The following is a 17,954-nucleotide window of genomic DNA, read 5'->3' as shown; positions in this document are numbered from 1 at the left end:
TGCTGTTACTTACCAAGACTGTGCTGTTCCTGACTAAGGCTGAGCAGTTCCTTATTAAAAGTATTGGGCTGTTCTTCGATAAGGCTGTCCTGTTCCCTGTTAAGGCTGTGCTATACCTCATTAGGACTGCTGTACATCTGTAGACTGTGCTGTTTCTCAGTAAGACTGTGCTATTTTTTATTAGGAGTGAGCTGTATTTCATTAAGACGGTGCTGTCCCTAAATAAGATTGTGCTGGTGCTTGTTTAAAGTGTGATTTTAATCATTAAGGCTGTGCTGTTGCTTGTAAAAGCTCTTGCTACGGCTGTGCTGTCCCACATTAAGACTGTGTTGTTCCTTGTTAAGGCTGTTCTGTTTCTTATTATGGCTGTGCTGTTCTTTATTAACATGGTGCTGTATCTCAGTAGGAATGTGCTGTTTTTTATTTAGGTTGTGCTGTTGCTTATATAACGTGCTTTAATGTGATGTCCCACAATTAGACAATCCATCAAGACTATACCGGTCCTCATAAAAACTGTGCTGTACTTCAGTAAGAAGATTGTGCTGTTCTTCATTAGGACTGTGCTCTTACCTATTAAGACTTTGCTATTCCTCATTAAGCCTGTGCTGTTGCTTGTTAAAGGAGGTTTTCCTCATTGAGGCTTTGATGTTCCTCATTAAGGCAATAAGATTGTGCTGTTCCTCATTAGGACTGTGCTGTACCTCAATATGACTGGGCTGTTCCTCATTAGGACTGCTATTTCTAATTAAGGCTTTTCTGTTGCTTGTTATGGGTGTTCTGTACCTCTTTAAGACTGCGCTGTAATTCATTCAGACTGTGCCGATCCTGATTCAGACTGTGCTGTACCTCATTATGATTGTGTTGTAATTCATTAAAAGCGTGCAGATCCTGACTCAGACTGTGCTATTCTTGTAAGGACCGCTATTCCTCATTAAGGCTTTGTTGTTGCTATATATATATATACATAGGCGTAGGAACCGGGGGGGATGGGTGGGACATGTCCCACCCAATATTAGAAACAGGTGGATTTGTCCCCCCCAAAAATGATATCAGTTCGCTCAGGTCGCTGTACTATTAATGAGGAGACAGACCGGACCAATCACGGAGCCGGTTCAGGTATTAAGTCACGCCTCTCAGTAGAAACAGCCAATCAGCTTGCTGGTTTTGCGGCGCGCGGAGCAGAGGCAGTTTGCTGTTGGGGAAGCCCCGCCCCCTCGCTGTGAGATTTAGCAGCGGGATCGGGACGCAGCAGCTTCAGCTGATTTTAAAACAGATATGAATATACGGAGATTTTACTAAAATAAAGGTAACGATAGGCTAACCACTTCAACTGTGATGATATGTTTCTGATATCTGGTTAAAAATACACGTCTCTGAATCAGCACACAGTTTAAACCCACTGTGATTAATAAACTGCAGCTGTGTTAGTGTGTAAGCTTATCTTTGGAATTAGCTAGATTGGGAGTCAGGGTTAAAGGAAAAAAATAAAATATATATGTAATGTTTCCCTGTACCTGATCAGCTAATCACTTTAATTTTCAAACTGTTTATTCATTTAGGATTACAGGACTTACTGTGAGCTATAATGAACGAAAATTGATTTAACTAACTAGTTATCTAGAAGCTGGATGTAGATGATCGCCAGAATTTCGTACAGTACTTTAAGTTGGTAGTTTAAAGCAGTTACTTAACCCCAATCACTGCCCTAAACTAGTGTTTTCCACCTGATCAGCTAATACAGGTGCTGGTCAACGAATTAGAATAATTTGAAATAGTGCAATCATGAAATTCTTTGAATGCATTTTTTGTGCAGAAAGCAAATCAGGTGTTCACCGCACCTGTCCTACTCGTTAGACTAATCACAGAACTCGTTACCTGGGAAAAAATTTGCTCAGCTGAGCTTTCCAAAAGGCCCATTTAGGCCATTTAACTGTGACACTGTTTTTTTATTGAATTAGAATAATGGAGAAACCGTTTCATTGAATTAGAATAAATGCTCGAATTTTTGTTTTCTGTGAAGAGTGTTCACTGTGCAGTATAAAGTCAGGGTTGAGTAGAATTTCTAAGTTGTAAAATCAATCATGGGTAAGCAGCGCGACCTCTCAACCGGAATAGTGGCTCAAATTCAAGCTCTTCGCCAACAAGGCTTGACCCAAACTAAAATTGCTGAGCAGCTCGGCATCAGCCAGTCTTCCGTCTGCAAAGCTCTCAAGAAAAACTGCAGCAAGCGCACCAACTGTTCCGGCGTCCGAAAAACTTCTGCTCGCGACAACAAGCAGCTGAGAAAGATCGCAGTCAGCAACCGGTTCAAGTCCACTTCCGAGCTCACCGACTTGTGGAACAAGCAGACCGGCGCTGACGTCTCCAGATCAACCACTTACCGTCGTCTGCGCGAACTCGGCTTCAAATCTCGCGTTCCAGCAGTAAAACCGATGCTGAACAAGAAACAAATGGAGAAACGGCTGAAGTGGGCCAAAGAACACGGCGAGTGGACTGCTGAAGACTGGCAGAAAGTGGTCTTCAGTGACGAATCACGCTTCTGCATCTCCTTCGGTGACCAAGGTCCTCGTGTCTGGCGTCGTGGTGGCGAAACCTACAATCACGAGTGCGTGAAAAGATCCGTCAAGTTTCCCCAGAGCGTTATGGTCTGGGGATGCATGTCCGCTCGAGGTGTAGGGAAACTCTGCTTCCTCAAGAAGACTGTCAATGCTGCCGTATATCAAGATGTTCTGGAAACGTTCCTGATTCCGACTGTTGAGGAACAGTTCGGCGAAGAAGACTTCATATTTCAACAGGATCTTGCACCGGCTCATGCGGCAAAGTCGACCAAAGATTGGTTCACTAAAAAACAGCTTGAAGTTTTGGCATGGCCGGCCAACTCGCCTGACCTCAATGTCATTGAAAACCTTTGGGCCATCGTCAAGCGGAAAATTCGCGACAGAAAGCCTACTACGCTGGACCAACTGAAGCAGAACATCGCCACTGCCTGGGAAGCTGTGAGTGCGGAAACTTGCGACAAGCTGGTCAAATCGATGCCGCGGAGACTTCAGGCAGTCATACAAGCCAAGGGGGCAGCCACAAAATACTGAGAAACTGATGATTGTAATTATAATAAAAATTATTCTAATTCAATGAAACGGTTTCTCCATTATTCTAATTCAATAAAACAACAGTGTCACAGTTAAATGGCCTAAATGGGCCTTTTGGAAAGCTCAGCTGAGCAAATTTTTTTCCAGGTAACGAGTTCTGTGATTAGTCTAACCAGTAGGACAGGTGCGGTGAACACCTGATTTGCTTTCTGCACAAAAAATGCATTCAAAGAATTTCATGATTGCACTATTTCAAATTATTCTAATTCGTTGACCAGCACCTGTAAACAGTCATTTACTGAGTTTACCTGTTAAAATCCTTTAGCCCCCTATGGAGCCTAAATTAATCATGTATATCCACCAGAGGAAGCTCTAGAATATGCAGAACAGTTTTAATATGCAGTAGAATATATAAGAACTGGGTTGAGAAACACTGCTGTAACGTGACTTCTGTTCATTTGTATTTCACAGTAAGACCACATATCCTGACGTTTATAAAAGTCTGTATGCAACGTAAAGTTACATTCTTTTACATAAAAGGACACCATCTTAAGAAGAGCTCTTAGTAGAAAAAAATAAAAGTGCAGGAGAAAATGTAAATATACAACAGAATTGACATGCCAATACATAATAATAATAATAATAACAATAATAATAATCTGTTATATTATTTTAAATATTAGGTGATAACTGAAACTTTTTGTCATATGTACATAATTCAGACATTGCTTGCATAATTTTTCTAACAACAGTAGCTGTAATGTGGAGTAACATGTTTAGGTTGTAAAATCACCTTATAATAATAATTTACTTTTAATTAAAAGTAATTTCCACAAATGTTGTTCTAGGAATTGGGTGGGCTTGGGTTCATATTGGCAAATGTGTCCCCCCCAATATCAAGCCCGCTCCTACGCCCTTGTATATATATAAGGGTGTGCCAAACTTTTAAGATTGTGCTGTGATTCATTAAGACTGCGCTGATCTTGATTCAGGCTGTGCTGTACTTTATTCAGATTGTGCTGTATTTCAGTCAGACTGTGCTGATCCTGATTCAGACTAGGCTGTACCTCATTAAGATTGTGCTGTTCCTCATCAGGACTGTGATGTACCTCATAAAGATTGCGCTGGAATTCATCAAGACTGTGCCGATCCTGATTCAGACTGTGCTGTACTTCATCAGACTGTGCTGCACCTCATTAAAGCTCTGCTGGTCCTTTGTTTTTGCCCTTTTTTTTTACAATGGTTTTGGTTCTCAGACTCGTCACTGCGAGTGAGAACAGACAGACTAAATCCATGTGCAGCTCACATCAAATAGCTCTATCTTTTATTCATCTTTTCCCTCTCTTGCTCTCTATTCTTCTCTGTCACTCTCTCTCTCTCTCTCTCATTCTCTCTGCCTCAACCCACGCAGCCTAAGGTTTACAATTCAAATAAAATGAGAGAAAAAAAGCAGATAGAGAGACAGTGACAGTCATTGAGAGAGAAAGAGGGAGAGAGAGAGAAACAGGGATATGCAGACAGGAAGAGGGAGATAGAGAGACTAAGAAAAAGAGGGAGTGAGAGAGATATAGAGAGAGGAACGGATAGAGAGATAGAGAGAGCGGAAGGTGGTGAAGAGATAAGGGATGCACATCTGTTTGCATATGCAGAGTGAAGAGGTGAGGTTGCCATAGAGATGCTTCAGTCTGTCATTATTAATTATTCGACAAATTATAAAAACTCAGCTAAAGATCAGAGACAAAGAGATCAGTAGGTCTGTGTGTGTGTGTGTGTGTGTGTGTATGCGTGATCCCCTTCAAGCAGAATTTGTTTGTCTTCCCTCTTGATGTAATTTCATTTAAATTTCATTTGAATTTAATTAGAATTTAATTTTATTCCATTGGGTTTCTAATAAAGTGGCCAGTAAGTGAAAAGAAAGACACGGAAACATTCATTACACTGTGACTCAGCAAGTAGGCCCCTGTGTGTGTGTGTGTGTGTGTGTGTGTGTGTGTGTGTGAGAGAGAGAGAGAGAGAGAGAGAGAGAGAGAGAGAGACAGGGATCCAGAGTTTTAGTCTCAGTCTGATTGCCATCTTAATTAAGGTTGGATCAGTGTGTGGGTTTCTGGGCTTATGGAACACACACACACACACACACACACACATACACACACACACGACACACACACACAGATACAAACACGCACTTCCTTCCCTCAGATGGATAGTATGTTGATGAGATATCTAAGTTGATGTAAAAAGTGCTGATGAGCTTCATTACCAGAGGAAACAGAACTTCAACCAATCAGAGAGCAGCATTTTTATATTTTTATAATAGTTGAATATAGTGATCGATAAAGTGGCAGAATGAGCAGAATATGGGCATACAAGCAAATAGAGAGAGAGAGAGAGAGACAGACAGACAGAGAGACAGAAAGACAGAGAGAGAGAGAGAGAGAGAGAGAGAGAGAATGTGTGTATTTGTGTGTGTGACTCTTAGACAGAGAGATTAATGGAGCATTATTAATATAAAGGATGAGACCTGCTGGTTCAGATCATTTATAGTAGCTATTACACACACACACACACACACACACACTGCTAGGACACCCATTCTTACTACACACACTCTCAATTTGTACATACGTCTAATGCACACACTCACACATTCCTAATATGCACACACTGCATATATATACATACACTGCACACCGTCAGTTTGCCCATGTACCTAACACACACACAAACACATCTAACACACACACTCCCAATCCACACACTACCAATGCAAACTCCCAATCCACACACACATTCCTAATATACACACGTTGTCCATATATATACACACACTGTCAATATGCATATATACCCAATCCACACACTCCCAACACACACAAATCCAATGCAAACTCCCAATCCACACACATTCCTAACATGCATACACTGCCTATATATAGACATCTAATATACGCACACTTCCACTATATACATCATGCAATTTATTTTTCACAATCCCAATACACACATTCTCAATGCACACTCCCACTTCACACACACACCGTTCTAATATAGTCCTAATCACACAATTCCAATATACACATACTCCCAATACACACACTCACAATACACACACACGCCGAGCCTGATAATGATACTATATAAAAAGTCCAGTGCTCAGTAAAATACAATATATATACCCAATATATACATATATACATATATACATCCCTAATACACATTCAAGCAATATAGACACACTTGTAATATACACACTCCCAATACACACTCTGTAGCCTGTTTTGTTTTATAGAAATGCTGCACACGTACACACACACACAAACACACACACATGCCCTAGAGGGAGTTTGCCCTGAACAGCCTTTGCATTCACTTGACAAACAGGCCTACCAAACACACACACAGACACACACACAAACAGAGTGTCAGTTGAGTGTATGAGCTGCAGCACTGAGACAGAAAGAAGTCAGTGTGTGTGTTGCTCTCAGAGGAGTAACACAGCAGAGGTGTGAGAACAGCGCTATTGGGAATAGAGACGTGCGCACACACACAACACACACACACACACACACGCTCAAAAGCAATCCCAACGTAGCATTAAAGTGTTCACACACTCTCACATACTCGAACACCTCCCTAGACAGTTAAATTGTACAAAAGTGTATGTGTGTGTGTGTGTGTGTATCCCCACTCACCCTCTGTGTGAATAGCTGATACATAGGTCCAGTTGTACCTCTTGACGATGTCCACCATGGCTCTGGCCTGCTGGGCGTCGGAGGGCACCACCCTCATAAAGTACTTGTAGAGGGATTTGTCGCTGAGGTCCATGCTGGTGGCGGAGTAGGCGATCTGCGGGATGTTGAAAAGCTGCAGAAGGTTCTGGACCTGAATAGCCACTGAGCTGGACCCCGGACCAATCAGACCCACGATCGGCTTCTTCCCTTTCATGGGTGTGGCCGCGGGATCTGCACACCTGGCAGAAGCTCCGCCTCCACCTACTTCCGAGTCGTCGGCAGCGACCAGAGAGTCCCGTATGAATTCGATGCTTTGCTCGAGGGCCACGGCGGAGTGCCAGCAGGAGTCACGGATTTCACAGCCCAGCGTGACATTGGGCAGGATGTTCGGGTCGGCGTTGATCCGGTCCAGTGTCAACATCATTGCCTCCACGCGCTGGATCCCATACTGCTCCCGCACAGCTCCACACTTTCGTTCATGAACTTTGTCCGCTTGGGGCTGGTGATGCACGGAGAAAAGTGCACCAATGATGATGTCACCAGATATGTGGGCCACTACCCGTCGCTCGTTGGACTGGGCAGCACGGGTCAGCGGGAACAGCAGGGCGAAGGTCAGGGGCAGCAGGGCAGCCATCGCACGGCGGATGGGAAGACGAGTTTCGTACGAAACTGTTGAAATTAATAAAAGATGAGTCAGATGAGTGAGGCAGGTCAGATGGGTAACATGAGTTACATGGGTCAGATGATTAGACAATCAGATAGGTTAGAGGGGTCAGAAAGATCAGATGAGATAGACAGATCAGATGAGATAGACAGATCAGATGAAATAGACAGGGTACAGTTACATTTTCATTTTAATTATACAGCTCTAGAAAAATTAAGAGACCACTTTGTTTTCTCTAAATTTTGATATTTAGAGGTATATGTTAAATGAAAGTAAAATGAAGTAAAATTGTTGTTTTATTCTAAAAACTATGGAGAACATTTCTCCCAAATTCCAAATAAAAATATTGCCATTTAGAGCATTTATTTGCAGAAAATGAGAAATGGCTGAAATCAAATGGCTGAAAAGATGCAGAGCTTTCAGACTTTAAATAATGCAAAGAAAACAAGTTCATATTCATATTCATTCAATGTTTAAGAGTTCAGAAAACAACATTTGGTGGAATACCCTGGTTTTTAATCACAGTTTTCATGAATCTTGGCATGTTCTCCTCCACCAGTCTTACACACTGCTTTTGGATAACTTTATGCCACTCCTGGTGCAAGAAATTCAAGCAGTGGTTGGTTTAGCTTGGTTTGATGGCTTGTGATAATCCATCTTCCTCTTGATTATTTTTCAATTTGGTCAAATCAAAGAAACTCATCCTTTTTTAAGTGGTCTCTATTTTTTCCAGAGCTGTATGTTTGTACCTTTTAGTGAAAACTGTTGCTGTTACTATCCCGTGTGTGTGTTCTGTTCAGATGTGAAGAAATCCGTGCACAAACCTTTTAGGAAAGTGGTCACCGTGGGAATGTGCAGGTGGGGTCACGGATAAAACCGAAGTCGTGCAGCTCCTGCACTCGCTGGAGTCTCCGTGACAACCGGGACCAGGACATGGGGTCGTTGCTATGGCAACCGCTGGCTGGGTAGGGTGTGTGTGCAATCACGATGATCTTCATAACCTTAAATGAGACAAGACACACGCACACACACACGCGCACATACACGCACACACAAAGGTAAAGTTTTATTCCTCTAATAGGCATCTAATTTTTCCTATTTAATAACAGAAGACCTGTGGCATCAGATGAAGAGTACCCTTTCAATTCCAAGCCTTTACCAGTATCTCCCATTATAAAATAACTGTACTGGAATTACTTACCTCAGTCCTTTTTCTAGTACTTTTACAGTACCATCTAAAACCCACACATCTGCAACCTTTTATTCCTTTTATAATTCAGTGAATGGCCAACCAATCACAACTTTCTCTGACTGGCCAACCAATAACTTTCTTTGACCTTCCATTATTTACCAACCGATCATAACATTCCCTTATTTACTAACCAATCATGACTTTCCCTTATTTACTAACCAAATATGATGTTCTCTTATTTACCAACTGATCATGACCTCCTTTATTTACTAACAATCATGGCTATCCCTTATTTACTAACCAAATTCGATGTTCTCTTATTTACCAACTGATGACGACTTTCCCTTATTTACTGACCAATCACGTCTGTTTCATATTTACAGACCAATTACGTCTTTCCCTTATTATTGACCAATAACAACTTTTCAGTGTTTACTGTCCAAGAGAAAGACTTTCTCTTATTTACCAACCAATCACAACTTTCCTTAATTTACTGACCCATCACGACTTTCTCATTTTTATCGACCACTCACGACTGGCTGACTGACCAAGCATGACTTTATGTGATCCCCTAGCCAATCACGCCTTTATTTTACTGACTGACCAATCACATTGTTCTATGACTTACGAGCCAATCACAACTTTCTCTGATTTAACAACCAATCACAACTTTCTCAGATTGAACAACCAATCACAGCTTTCTCTGACTGAACAACCAATCACAACTTTCTCTGACTGAACAACCAATCACAACTTTCTCTGATTTAACAACCAATCACAACTTTCTCAGATTGAACAACCAATCACAGCTTTCTCTGACTGAACAACCAATCACAACTTTCTCTGACTGAACAACCAATCACAGCTTTCTCTGACTGAACAACCAATCACAACTTTCTCTGACTGAACAACCAATCACAACTTTCTTTGACTGAACAACCAATCACAGCTTTCTCTGACTGAACAACCAATCACAACTTTCTTTGACTAAACAACCAATAAAAACTTTCTCTGACTGACCTATCAGAGTGTCTGACACTCACAGCATCTGATACTCAGTGTCTCACACTTATTTTACACCAGCTTACTATGAGCACTTTTCACTCTGCGCAACTCAGCATCTCTTCCTGTGTCCCAGTGTCTCACTCTCACCATCTTACTCTCAGAGTGTCTCACTCTCACCATCTCACTCTCAGAGTGTCTCACACTCAGTGTCTCACTCTCATCATCATACTCTCTGAGTGTCTCACACTCAGTGTCTCACTCTCATCATCATACTCTCAGAGTGTCTCACACTCAGTGTCTCACTCTCATCATCTTACTCTCAGAGTGTCTAACTTAGACAGCGTCTCATACTCAGTGTCTCACTCTCACCATCTCACTCCCAGGGCATTCCACTCTTACAGTATCTAGCTCTCAGAATAATGACACTGGCAGTAATTTTCTAACTAAGTGGAAAGCTTCAGTCCCAACACAAATCAATTAGTGATCACCTCAGCCTTTCACATTCTCTTAATCTCTGTGTATTGATTACCAATCGAATGTGTAACCCGCACCCTGAGGGATGTATCCTAATAATTCTTAAGTAATCTGAAGGTAAAGATTCTTCTGTCTCAAGAACCTTTACAATCAGTTTTACTGAAATGATTCTGCTTCTAGAACCTGACACTCCACACACACACACACACACACCAAAGACACACGAACAAGTGCTCACTGCAATGTTTATCACTGTGTTTATTACAATGTTTATTGTAAGTGTTTAATATCAAGTGTTTAATATCTCTGTGGTTATTACTGTTTAATACTGTGATTATTACAGTAATTTTACGTTGTTTATTGTTGTAATTAGTGAAGATTGTGAGATCAGTGATATAATTGTGATTATTACAGTTTATCTCTGTTTATCGCTGTGATTATTACTTTGATTTTACAGTTTTTACTGTTTACAGATTGTGAGATCTGATATCACTGTTTATCACTGTGATTATTGCTTTGTTTATTACTTTATATCACATATCACTTTTATCACTGTTTATTACTTATGATTATTACTGTACATCTCGGTTTATCACTATGATATATTACTGTGACTACTACTGTTTCATGCCCATCACATTATCATTGTTTGTCTATGTGATTAGTACTGTGATTATCACTGTGCTTATCACTTTGTTTAGAATGTAAAACAGTTTTATTAATCTGTGTATATCACTGTGATTATTACTGCGTTTACCACTTTCTTTAGCATTTATTACTGTGTTTGTATAAATGAATGTTTGTTACTGTGACTATCAAGTTGTAATGCCCCCCTCCCCACCTGTTAGAACATTGCTGTGGGTTCAAATCCCTCTGCTGCACCTTTAAATGTGATACTAATCCTCAAATTGGTGATTAACTCATACACATACCACACACACATACACACACACACACACATGGTCTAACCTATGCAGTTTGACTCTAATCAGACCGAGGTGATAAATCACTTAATATACATTGATCCACCCAATTCCCTACAGCTTCATTCATCCCTTCATTCCTATCTCTCTTTGCCTCTTTCTCTATCTATTTCTGCCTCTCTCTCTCTCTCTCTCTCTCTCTCTCTCTCTCTCTTTTTCTCTGCCTCTCTGTGCAATCGTTTCCTCCACTCTTTTCTTTGATCTGGCCGCTGCTATATATCTCACCATTGATCAGGCTGCTACCCCCCCCTCTCCCCCTCTCTCTCTCTCTCTTTCTTTCTCTCTAACTCTCTCTCTCTCTTTCTTTCTCTCTCTCCCTCTCTCTCTCTCTATCTCCTCCATATTAAATGGGATTGCCAGATACTGTGCGGTTGTATGTAGTAATCCCTCAGGCTCTCTATCAGTGATGTAGGTGTGTGTGTATGTGTGTATCTGTGTGTGTGCATGTGCGTGTGTGTGTGTGTGTGACTCTATTGATCAGGCTGCATAAATCCTCCTCTTCAGCTGAACGGTGATTCGCCACTCAGACGCCAAACCACAGATTGGAAACGGCGCTCGTTAAAGTGTTTTATATGCTTTCCATTAAAGAGAGGGAGAGAGAGAGAGAGAGAGAAATGGAGAGAGAGAATCTGAATATCTCTCTGTAATAAATAGGTGAAGATGAGAGCTGAATGAAAAGAGGATCGAGATCAACATCAAAACAAACTCTCTGTTGTGTTTTGAACATACTGACCAAATTAAAACAACACTAATCACAATCAGCTCATCTTGCTGTCCCTCACGTCCACCACCATCACCAACATCACCACAAGGACGTTCACACTCACAGCCTTCTCTCTGACATGACCAGAGACATCGCAAATCAATGACCTTGCAGTAGGTCAGCACACCCCGAGCTGTATGTTCATCATACGGACAAAGTTTACCATATGAAAATCTGATATCTTTAACAACAACTGATCACTATACTCACATCATTAAGGAGGACTGTTCACTATACTGACATGCATAATGAAGACTGTTCACTATTCTGACATCCTTAAGAAAGACTGTTCACTATACTGACATTATTCATAAAGATCAATGACCAATTTGGAATTTTTATCAAACAATGTTCTTCATTGACTGCTCACTTTATTGGCATTTTTAATAAAAACTGTTCACTATAATGACATCCTTAAGAAAGACTGTTCTCTATAATGACATCCTTAAGAAAGACTGTTCACTATACTGACATCTGTAAAGAAGATTGTTTACTAAACTGACATCCATAATGAGGACCGTTCACCATACTGAGATCCGTAATGAAGATTGTTCACTATAATGACATCTGTAATAAGGACTCTGACATACTATACTGACATGTGTAATCAAGACTACTGACATCCATAATTAAAACTGTTCACTATACTGACATCCTTAATGAAAACTGTTCACTATACTGACATCCTTAATGAAAACTGTTCACTATACTGACATCCTTAATAAAAACTGTTCACTATAATGACAACTGAAATGAAGACTGTTCACCATACTAACATCCTTAATGAAAACTGTTCACTATAATGACATTCTTAAGAAAGACTGCTCACCATACTGACATCCTTAATGAAGACTGTTCACTATACTTACATCCATAGTAAAGACTGTTCAGTATACTGACATCCTAGACTGATCACCACACTTGCACCTTTACCAAAGACAGTTCAATATACAGACACCCTGATGATGACTGATCACCATACTTGCACCCTTACCAAAGACTGTTTCCCATACAGACATTCTTACCAAAGACTGTTCCCCATACAGACATCCTTAATGAAGACTGATCCCCATACTTGCACCCTTACCAAAGACACCATCCTTGCACCCTTACCATACACACATTACTATCATAGACTGTTTTCCCTGCAGACATCCTTAATGATGACTGATCACTATTCTAACACGCTTACCAAAGTCTGATCACCATACAGACATTTTTACCAAAGATGGTTCCCCATACAGGCATCCTTAATGATGACCGATCACCATACTTGCACCCTTACCATACAGACATTCTTACCAAAGACTGTTCCCCATACAGACATCCTTAATGATGATGGATCACCATACTTGCACCCTTACCAAAGACACCAAATTTGCACCCTTACCATACAGACATTCTTAGCAAAGACTGTTCCCCACACACACATTCTTGTCAAAGAGTGTTCCCTATAAATACATCCTTAATGAAGACTGATCACCACACTTTTACCCCTACCGAAGACTGTTCCCAATACAAACATTCTAATCAAAGACTGGTCCCTATACAGACATCCTTAATGAAGACTGATCACCATACTTGCACCCTTTACGAAAGACTGATCATCATACAGTCATCTTCTTCGATGCTGAAATTGTGATTCTGAGATGTAGACTGTAAGTGTTGCTGAATGGTGATGATGCTAAAACATTCACACTGTTCAATCTCGCTCTTCACTGTTCCCTCCTCAACACACTGCAGCGGCCAAAAGGACAAGTTCTGCTCCTCTCACACACACACATACATACATACATACACAAGCAGCAAATATTAAAGCCTGGTTTGCTGATTGGTCTTCAGAATGATTTGGTTCATCAGCCAGCCGTTCATTAGGATATCAAAGAGAAATCGGTCACACACACACACACACACACACTGACACACACACACACACACACACACAGCAGAACACACTGCAGGGCTTGAGTGGTATTAAGCCCATTACAGACAGAAGCCCATATGCGCAAAAAGGGTGCTCATACCTGCATGCACTCCTCATCCTCATCAGTAGCCTGTCTGGATTGGGAATGTGCTCGCGCTAAAGCTCGCTTTCCTCCAGTCGCGCTCTCTCTCTCTCTCATACACTCGCGCACTGTGGCGATGCGCGCTCACACCCCCTCCCCTACGGTCATGCACCTGCACTCGCGGAGAGAGAGGGGATGCATGTTATTAGCTGTGTGCAGAGTGTGGTGAATATGTGTATATATGTTGTATAATAATTGTGTGTGTGTATGTGTGTGTGTTTGGTGTATGTCAATGGAGTGTGTGTATGGTCTATCAATGAAGGGTGTGTGTATGGTGTATAATAAAGCTGTGTGTGTGTGTGTATGGTATATCAATGGAGTGTATGTGTGTGGTGTTTATTAATGCTGTGTGGGTATGGTAAATCAATAGCTTGAGTGTGTGTGTGTGTATTAATGGTGTGTGTGTGTATGGTGTATATTAATGGAGTGTGTATATGGTGTATATTAATGCTGTGTGTGTATGGTGTATATTAATGGAGTGTGTATGATGTATATTTATGGTGTGGGTATGGTGTATATTTATGGTGTGGGTATGGTGTATATTTATGGTGTGGGTATGGTGTATATTAATGGTGTGTGTATGTGTATAATTATGGTGTGGGTATGGTGTATATTTATGGTGTGGGTATGGTGTATATTTATGGTGTGGGTATGGTGTATATTAATGGTGTGTGTATGTGTGTGTGTGTATTGTGTATAATTATGGTGTGGGTATGGTGTATATTTATGGTGTGTGTATGGTGTATATTATTGGTGTGTGTGTGTGTATTGTGTATATTAATAGAGTGTGTGTATGGTGTATATTAATACTGTGTGTGTGTGTATGGTGTATATTAATGGTGTGTGTACAATGTAGATTACAGGTGTGTGTGTGTGTGTGTATGGTGTATGTTAATAGAGTGTGTGTATGGTGTATATTAATGGTGTGTGTGGGGGGTATGGTGTATATTAATGGTGTGTGTACGGTGTAGATTATTGGTGTGTATGTATGGTATTTCAGTGGAGTGTGTTTATGGTGTATTTTATGAGAAGACGCCCTCTAGTGGATGAAGCATAAAATCTAAAAATCAATACCTCAAATACCTCCACCCACCCTTCACCCCTCCAACACTACCTTCTCCCATCACTCCATTTTTATTTTTCTCTCAGAGTCTATATTTTTCATTCTGTCTGTCTGTCATTCTGTCTGTCTGTCTGTCTATCTCTCTCTCTCTGAGTGCAGGGGGTTTAGGGTGGTTTTGATAAGCTGATTTAATATGAGGCTCTGAGTTACACTGAGCACTATTTCAATCTGTCACTCAAATAAACATAAAAGCACTCTGACTCCACCCCCTGCTCCCTGCTTTCATCAGGTCTCTGATAGTGACCAGCAAGTCGTACAGCATCCAGAGCAGAAAAGAAAAAGCACATTCTCCTGCTCTGAGAGCAGAACTGTGAACCCACATCTGTCTGCACTTAGACCAAAATAAAGAAACCCACATCCTTCTGCACTGAGACCAGAACAGAGAAACCTCCGGCAATGAGACCAAAACACAGAACCCATATTCTTCTGCACTCAGACCAAAACAGAGAACCCACATCCTTTTGCACTCAAACTAAAACAGAGAACACACATCATTTTGCACTCAGACCAAAACAGAGAACCCATATCCTTCTGCACTCAGACCAAAACAGAGAACCCACATCCTCCTGCACTCAGACCAAAACAGAGAACCCATATCCTTCTGCACTCAGACCAAAACAGATAACCCACATCCTCCTGCACTCAGACCAAAACAGAGAACCCATATACTTCTGCACTCAGACCAAAACAGAGAACCCACATCCTTTTGCACTCAGATTAAAAAAGAGAAAACACATCATTTTGCACTCAGACCAAAACAGAGATCCCACATCCTTTTGCACTCAGACTAAAACAGAGAACCCACATCCTTTTGCACTCAAAACAAAACAGAGAACCCACATCCTCCTGCACTCAGACCAAAACAGAGAACCCACATCCTTTTGCACTCAGATTAAAAAAGAGAAAACACATCATTTTGCACTCAGACCAAAACAGAGATCCCACATCCTTCTGCACTCAAAACAAAACAGAGAACCCACATCCTCCTGCACTCAGACTAAGATAGGTAACCCATATCCTTCTGCACTCAGACCAAAACAGAGAACCCACATCCTCCTGCACTCAGACAAAAACAGAGAACCCACATCCTCCTGCACTCAGACCAAAACAGAGAACCCATATCCTTCTGAACTCAGACCAAAACAGAGAACCCACATCCTCCTTCACTCAGACTAAAACAGAGAACCCACATCCTCCTGCACTCAGACCAAAACAGAGAACCCATATCCTTCTGCACTCAGACCAAAACAGAGAACCCACATCCTTTTGCACTCAGATTAAAAAAGAGAAAACACATCATTTTGCACTCAGACCAAAACAGAGAACCCATATCCTTCTGCACTCAGACCAAAACAGAGAACCCACATCCTCCTGCACTCAGACCAAAACAGAGAACCCACATCCTCCTGCACTCAGACCAAAACAGAGAATCCACCTTCCTCTTCACTCAGACCAAAACAGGGAACACACATCCGTTTACACTGAGCGCAGAACAGAAAATCCATGTCCTTCTGTACTTAGACCATAACAGAGAACCACATTATCCTGCACTCAGACCAAAACAGAGAACCCACATCCTTCAAAACTCAGACCAAAAGAGAGAACACACATCCCTCTGCACAGAGAACTCATATCCTCCTGCTGTGGGACCCTAACAGTGAACCCACTCACTCTAAACACACTCATAACAGAAGCCAGTAAACAGAAGCATCACCAGCACACTGTTCCTGCTGTAGCTTCAGTCAGACCAGCATGTCCAACACCCCCCCACTGAAAAACCAGTACTAAAGCAGTACAGTACTAGTGAAGCAGGGGGTGTACAGCAGGGGGGTATAACAGGGGTGTACAGCACAGGTGAACAGCAGGGGTGTACCGCAGGGTGCAGCGGTGCTCAGTTCTACATCAAATCCATCATTATAATCCGCATTAATCTGAGAGAGTGTGAGCTCCTACCTCACACACACTCCGCCAAACAGTCTCTGCAGGCGACACTCGCTGTGGCGATCTGTCCTCCGCTCTCCATGGCAACCGCAGCAGTCTGAATCGTGTGGTACCACTCTCTCTTCACCACCCTCGGCTGTGATGTCATAAACTGCCTGTCCGGTGTGTCTGTACAAGGAGAATGACAGCGTGGGTGTGAGCGTGTGTTAGTGAGTAGTGTATTACAGACACATACACATGTAGCAGTGAGTGAAAGAGAGAGAGAGAGAGAGAGAGATAGGCAAAGAGAGAGAGAGTGAGAGAGAGACATAGAGAGAAAGAGGTTTAGTGATTCCGGGTGGGATTAACAATCACTGGATTAAAAGCCATTAAAAGCACAAAACCACCATGAGGCAGCGATAAGCTTTCTCTATAAAACTCTATCTCTCTCTCTCACTTATTCTCTCTTTCCCATTTCTCTCTCTCTTTCTCTTTCAAAAACACACACACTTGTCATGGAGAGAGGACATTTCTCTCCACCGCCAGCCTAGAGTTCAGTAAAGCTTAATTTAGATCAACTCCCATCACCACGGAAACAGCACACATTAACACACACATTAAAGCTCACACACACTTGTCAGCATGTGAAAGTAACATTACCAACAGTGTGGGAGAGTAATGTTACTGCCAGAGTCTGAGTTCTATTGCTGCCAATGTGTGATACTTACAGCTCTGTGAGCTACATATCTATCATATCTAGTTTTGAGAGCAATGTTACCGTCAACACAAGGATAACATTACTACTAATGTGTGAGAGGGACATTACTGCCAGCATGTAAGAGTAATGATATTTGCAGCATGAGAGAGTAACATTACTGCCAGTGTATGAGAGTCATCTTAGAGTAATGCTATTGACAGTCTGTTGAGAGGTAGGTTACTGTTAT

At 41.6% G+C, this 17,954-nt stretch overlaps 1 protein-coding gene across 5 annotated transcripts in view; it reads right to left on the bottom strand.

Moving 5' to 3' along the window:
• The window catches only part of grm5b (glutamate receptor, metabotropic 5b), a 45,263-nt gene extending 28,000 nt beyond the window's left edge, over positions 1-17,263 (bottom strand). For 4 of the 5 annotated variants that reach the window (XR_007425319.1, XR_007425318.1, XR_007425317.1 and 1 more), the window contains exons 1-3: positions 13,926-14,037; positions 8,309-8,485; positions 6,782-7,489 (exon numbers count right to left, since the gene is read on the bottom strand). Coding sequence is in view for 2 of the 5 variants with exons in the window: in XM_049467089.1 (XP_049323046.1) it covers positions 6,782-7,454 (673 nt within the window). In the remaining 3 variants the exon portion in view is untranslated. Of the gene's footprint in view, positions 1-6,781; positions 7,490-8,308; positions 8,486-13,925; positions 14,038-17,043 lie in introns of those variants that run through there. The other variant, XM_007248599.4, reaches the window with a different exon arrangement.
• Positions 17,264-17,954: the final 691 nt, after the last annotated feature.

The sequence above is a fragment of the Astyanax mexicanus genome, chromosome 18 (assembly GCF_023375975.1).
Source record: "Astyanax mexicanus isolate ESR-SI-001 chromosome 18, AstMex3_surface, whole genome shotgun sequence".
NCBI lineage: Eukaryota > Metazoa > Chordata > Actinopteri > Characiformes > Acestrorhamphidae > Astyanax > Astyanax mexicanus.
The sequence above is the reverse complement of the archived record's forward strand: the minus strand, read 5'-3'. Positions and strand labels throughout refer to the sequence as shown.